Source organism: Periplaneta americana, chromosome 5 (assembly GCF_040183065.1).
Source record: "Periplaneta americana isolate PAMFEO1 chromosome 5, P.americana_PAMFEO1_priV1, whole genome shotgun sequence".
Classification (NCBI taxonomy): domain Eukaryota; kingdom Metazoa; phylum Arthropoda; class Insecta; order Blattodea; family Blattidae; genus Periplaneta; species Periplaneta americana.
This window is the reverse complement of record NC_091121.1, coordinates 92752378-92759412: the sequence shown is the minus strand read 5'-3', so window position 1 is coordinate 92759412 and position 7035 is coordinate 92752378. Positions and strand designations below refer to the sequence as shown.

Below are 7035 nucleotides of genomic sequence, written 5' to 3'. Positions count from 1 at the left end.
AAATCATTTTTGAACGAACCAAAGGGTTTTTTTTTCTCTACCTTAGCAAAGTCTGCACTCAATGGTTATATTTATATTTTGTCCCGTGTCCATTCATGCTAATTTGACATGCTATAATAACATTAAATGTAACACAAACAAACAGTGTAACATACCTAAAGAACTACTTGACATGTTGATACCAAATATGAATGGAATCGACTACTTACAATAGAGTTACAGCACAAGGAAAACGGCAGACTCGGGGCGCTTGCTGAGTAAGAATGCTGGGTGGCGAAATGTGGCATGTTACCGGCTTCTTATCTCGCTATGCAGGCACCTCCGCTGATTAAGATTATCAATTCAGTGTTACTCAGTTATATAGGAAAAATAATTTAAGGGTTTAATTTCATTTTTTTTACATGTCATTTTTCTCTATTTGTCCTCCTAAATATGGATTTTAGACCACTGTGCGACGGTGGAAGGACCGCGAAGAGGAGAAGGACGGTAACAAATGGCAAGTAATATAACGACGAAACCACGGAGAGTACGAAGACGACGAAACCATGAGTACGACCACGACGGCTAAACGACGAGAATTACGACGGCGACGATGACGAAACGTCGAGGAGTACGACGACGATGAAACGACGAGGAGTACGACGACGACAAAATGACGAGAGACGAGGGCTACGACGACGACGAAACGACGAGGGACGAGGTGTACGACGACAACGAAATAACAAGAATGAGGAGTACGACGACGACGAAATGACGAGGCACGAGGAGTACGACGACAAAATGACGAGAGACGAGGAGTATGACGACGACGAAATGACGAGGGACGAGGAGTACGACGACGACGAAATGACGAGGGACGAGGAGTACGACGACGACGAAATGACGAGGGACGAGGAGTACGACGACGACGAAATGACGAGGGACGAGGAGTACGACGACGACGAAATGACGAGGGACGAGGAGTACGACGACGACAAAATGACGAGGGACGAGGAGTACGACGACGACGAAATGACGAGGGACGAGGAGTACGACGACGACGAAATGACGAGGGACGAGGAGTACGACGACGACGAAATGACGAGGGACGAGGAGTACGACGACGACGAAATGACGAGGGACGAGGAGTACGACGACGACGAAATGACGAGGGACGAGGAGTACGACGACGACGAAATGACGAGGGACGAGGAGTACGACGACGACGAAATGACGAGGGACGAGGAGTACGACGACGACGAAATGACGAGGGACGAGGAGTACGACGACGACGAAATGACGAGGGACGAGGAGTATGACGACGACAAAATGACGAGGGACGAGGAGTACGACGACGACGAAATGACGAGGGACGAGGAGTACGACGACGACGAAATGACGAGGGACGAGGAGTACGACGACGACGAAATGACGAGGGACGAGGAGTACGACGACGACGAAATGACGAGGGACGAGGAGTACGACGAGGACCAAATGACGAGGGACGAGGAGTAGGACGACGAAATGACGAGAAGTATGACTACGAAGACGAAACGACGAGGAAACCATAAGGAGTATGACGATGACGACGAAATGACGAGAGAGAGAGAGGGCAACTATGATCTTTGCACAATTAGAAATTCATTTTTTTAACATTAAAATTTTGAAAATTCAATGTTTAACGGATAATTGATTTGGCCATGATCCGCGAGATGTAACCGTGAACTACCGTAGCAGTGTGTGTGTGGCATTTATCCATCATTGTCCGAGTGGAGATGTTAATCCTGTGGATAGACTGGCGCGAGCGGCGGGAGGGGAACCAGAGGAGGTGGGGGGCAGGTCGTGTCATTTATAAAAGGGGCACCCTAAGCTGTACTCGAAGTTACTGGAGCCAGTGCACTCAACGGGGTGTAGGGCAGCGCGTTAACACTCTTCCGTTACCATGGAAACCAGGTCTCTTGTGTTCGTAGCCGTCAGCTGTCTGCTGTTCCACTTTGCGGAACTGTCAAAGATTCGTAAGTACATGCATTGTTGCAACAGAGCGGACAATATCGATATGACGCGAAAACGTTTTCTCTTATCATTTACATTTCTACCTTCAGTGACACCTCTGAAGAAATCAAAAGTAATTAGCAAATTTGTGTTAAATGAATCCACTCAGATTAAATTCTCTCAACAATGAGCATAGTTTCAAATTCCGGCTTATCCTGTAAGTCTACTAACTCTCGTTGTAGAAGATTAGTACCTTTGCCTGGTACATTAAAAGTATTCCCTAGTGTTTTAATTTTCATACATATTTTGATTTGACTCTGTAATTTTTTATTATGTTTCCATTCATTCATAAGAAGTGTTAGTATCAATCTTTCTTCTGTGGTCTAGAACCTAATTTTGACATATATTTGACTATTTGTTTATTTCTTTGTATCTGATGATGGAGAGGAACAAAAATAGTATACTTATCTCTACAGATTCTGTACTTGTTTTGTCACATAATATTTTACGATTCGTACATTTTTATGTTTCGTCCATTTTTCATAACCTCAATAAATATTTGAACTGCCATAACTTCATAACTTTCAGCTATCCCCTTTTGTGGGATTTTGCCATAACGTTATTTTATTATGCCAAATACGTATCAGTTTATTTGTTTTTGGTTTCTTCATTTTGTGTAGTTAAGAGATGTTGAAATAATTATAATTAATTATAATTAAGAACTTTCTTTCGTCTTAATTACTAAGTGAAGATTCACATATTCTAGATAACTGATAAATACATCTTCTATGGAGATGCAAAGGTAATAGAAGATTCAATTGTTTTTATTATGCATATCTATGAATGTCAAACCTACTTAAGTATAAAGGCAGGCCTAGACGCACTCGCAGATTGAGTTGCCAATAGAACAATTACGATTTAAAAACGATAAACATGAGAGGAGACTGGGGACAGATATCGAGTGATTGTATGAATGGGTGACACGAGTACTGTTTCACATACAACATGATTTTGTAGAAGAAGGCTGTTATTTTAGTCTTAAAATAAAATTACTCTATACATACTACTTCTGTGTAGGAAAGGCTCTGAAAAACGTTTTTGTATTTCGAGAGCCCAATTTAACAATATAAATATTTATGATTAATTTTACTTAATAGAATAATAATGAACATTCACTTTTGCTCTATTGCACCTTAATCACTAACACCAAACATGATATGGTATTATAGGATGGGGTGGGTTAATGAAGCCTTCACTCATGCCATTAATATTTTTACAGAGGATAATAAAAATACATATTAAGAAAAAATGGATTATCTTACATAGACCTATACTAGTAATTTAATGTACTGAATGTTAAACAAATTATATATACTTTATTAAAATATTACCATAGAAATAATAACTATTATGACCATGGTTACAGTACAAGAAGATACATTATATCATATCTTCTTTCTTAATAACATACAATTCTGAAGCAGAACTAAGACATGGCTCAAATTTCGGCCCGAGATTGTGTAATAACTTCATTAAAACATTCTAAATTAGCATCGTCCAATAACAAATTATTTAAAAACTGATTTTAAATCCTGATTAGTATACATTATATTATTTCATTATATTATAGTATAATATTTTGTGTTTATTTTACAATCATTATATTATTTAATACTTTTTCATTTTACTGCATTATTGTTTAAAGGGGCAATTGCCCGTTGGGATTTATAGTTAACCTACTCCTCTGTGAATTAACTGATATAATTTCATTGTATTTCTTGCATTATTATTGTGATATTTTTCACTTTACTTTTGCTTACTTAGACTTGATTTATTAAATTAAACAATTAAATAATTATTTTAGTGCAGGCTTAAGCGTATAACATTAGTTTTTCATTATTTAATGTAAACTCCACTCCAGGCCACAAGCTTTTGCTTCATCGGGAGTGTCAACCAGGAGTGTACTATTATTATCTTTGAAATAAAATTATTATTATTATTATTATTATTATTATTATTATTATTATTATTGGAAAAATAGCTCTGGGGAGGCCGAGACGTAGATGGGAGGATAATATTCAAATGGATTTGAGGGAGGTGGGATATATGATGATAGAGATTGGATTAATCTTGCTCAGAATAGGGACCAATGACGGACTTACGTGAGGGCGGCAATGAACCTCCAGGTTCCTTAAAAGCCATAAGTACTATTGTTATTATTATTATTATTATTATTATTATTATTATTATTATTATTATTTCGTTTCTTGGTGTGATACCTACGAATTAAACATTTTACTTTCTTTAGTCAAGCTGAGCGTTAGAAAACTATTTTCTGTGAAAATATCATAGCCTGAACACCATCATAAAATATCCCAACGATATGCGTATCCTCGTCTTCAACTTCACAGTGTTATCTCTCTCCAATACCTTCCCCGATATTTTAAATACATTTGAGTGTAATATTATTTCCCATGTCTCTCGCCGTAGTGTTGTTATTTAAGACATTATCCCGTTACGGAAAGTGCGCTGGTTCGAGTCCTCATGGGGAGGATATATGCGCATGAAATGTTGGCAGTGTATGGGACTATTGCCCATCCAACATTGCAATGAATTTAGGCAGTTGTAGCTACAGTGCTCGATATTCATATGCCTCTATGGCAACAGGCATAATAATGAGATAATCATGGAGAACACAAAAAGAAGCGAAGTTGTGTAGAAAAATTGAGAATATGTAGCGAAATCCGGTTACAGAAAGAGTTATAATTACTGGGAAGACCACACAATGCCTCCGTTCTAGTTGAATTATCGTTCACCTCTGTTGAGACATGTGAACGTGAGATCAGCAGCCGGCTGGTCGGTCTTGGCCTTCATGGGTTGTCACGCTACAAATTTATTTATTTTATTATTTCCCGTAATGTAATATTCTAATCAGCGATGTATGTAATGGAGGGGGAAAGGAACTGATAACCCTATCCCATTATCTACTGGCTTAGTTGCCTCATGCGTGATGTCTTATGTTGTCACTTATGAAGTTCAAACCTCTCTTCGGATAGTTGACTAAACAACATTGAAATTTTCTTACTGCTGTATCATTGTTTATAAGTGTAAAGGGAATCCTTTTTTTATTAATCGTATCAAAATCTTTATTAATGACAAGAAAGGCAACAGAAATTCATAAATTTCCCTTTGTCCATTTTGATAACTTTTGGAGATAAAAAGACTGTCTGTGCAGATATTCTCTTTTTGAAAGTCATTCTGTCTATATCTTCGTGTTAATATGTTATTTACTTGCCTATCGGCCTAATAATAATAATAATAATAATAATAATAATAATAATAATAATAATAATAATAATAATAATAATAATAATAATAATAAAAGTGAGTACAGAATTAATACAAATTTAGTTACATGTAATTCTAAGAGTCAAACAATTACGAGAATGTGAATCGAAGGAATTATTAAAATAATAGGGAAAATGTATATATTAAAAATGAAAATCATATATTAGAAAAATTATATTTTTAGAAAGCTCACAGTCTATGTAGTCTATTTGACAACCGGCTTTCGAAAGTAGTCAATGTATGACAGCCCTTTAAGATATGAGTTAGGGAGTTACAATGACGAGAAATTGAAACTGTGAATGGTGAAGAGTATCGGGAGGTATTATGGTGAGATATACTCAATGTATCGGTGATCTGAGATCGAGTATTTAGGTTATGGTTGGAGCATAAATACACAAAACGAGACGACAGATAACTTAGGGTTGAGGTGCGCAGAATTTGAAATAGAAGAGAAAGACAGTTTAAAGTTCCGCGGACGTTGAGTCGGAGTCAAGATAAAGATTTGGATAATGGTAAAACATGATCGTATCGTCTGATACATATTTCCCTGTTCCCATAATTGCCTGCTTCGCCTGATGATTGAGCCGACATATAGCCACAGTGTACTATATTCAGTCACGAAGCTTGAGTTTTGAGGGTGCTAGAAACAATAGACTGTGACGGTACTATTTTGCATTGCCTGTAATGAGGCGATATTAGCGATCCTAGTGGTGAGCAACTATCTAATGTTTGCATATTTACTACGTATTGAGCTTCGCGACTGTATATACTAGACTGTGATATAGCTTCGAAACGTTGAATGTCTCTTCATCTTTGTCATAGTGAAAATATATAAAAAAAAAAATCACGCTCCATTTTTACGGATTTTTTTTTCCTCGCAATTTTAAGTAACATATACACTTGAGTAATTGTTTATTTGTACAGTTGAAGAAAACTTTACTGGTAGGAACCGAAATAACCCCTGATGATATTAAAAATGCCGATGTAGTCTGGAAGAAGATGAAAACAGGTTTTGTCCTCTAGCAGAACAGCACGACGCGACGTTCGTTAGAAGCGTGGAATGCAAGTGTCATTTTGTTTTCATTGCTTTGTAATGTTTGTGATGGTTAGTTACATCATAGTAGCAAATGACTTGTGTTCTACAATTGACGCTTTCAAATATGAAATACACAAAACTACTATAAGTGTGAGATAATAGGCATACGTAAAATTTATAGTCATGGCAACTGGAATTGATACTTTCTAAAATACCGGTTTAGCTTATCAATGTAAATATCAGTACGTTCTAGCTATTTAACCAATTCTCACAAATGTAACATTGTAAAATTCTTTTACAGAAGGAAAAGTTATATTTCTGCACATTGAAAGAATTTTAGTTTTGTCCTTTAAGTCATTGCTTATCATAATACACTGCTCTGTTAAATTGACAGAGCATATTTAGTATTAAATCAGTGGTTTTTCCAAATGAAATGATGAAGGATGGATAGAACAGAGAAAGAAATTCTCTCCGGCACCGGGACTCGAACCCGGGTTTTCAGCTCTACGTGCTGACGCTTTATCCACTAAGCTACACCGGATTCCAGTTCCGATGCCGGATCGAATCCCTCTGTTTAAGTTCTACCTCTCAGTTTCCCTTTAGTGGCCTATCCTCATGTACTGTGTCACAGAATATGTGACAGTGGCACAATGTCCAACGCACTATGTACAGAGGTGAAC

General features: G+C 37.2%; 1 protein-coding gene across 1 annotated transcript in view; it reads left to right on the top strand.

Moving 5' to 3' along the window:
- The first annotated feature begins 1838 nt into the window (after nucleotides 1-1838).
- Nucleotides 1839-7035, top strand: part of LOC138699997 (protein takeout-like) — a 37047-nt gene continuing 31850 nt past the window's right edge. The window contains exon 1 of the mRNA XM_069826264.1: nucleotides 1839-1994. Within this exon, the coding sequence (XP_069682365.1) occupies nucleotides 1922-1994 (73 nt within the window). The 5' untranslated portion in view covers nucleotides 1839-1921. The remainder of the gene's footprint in view (nucleotides 1995-7035) is intronic.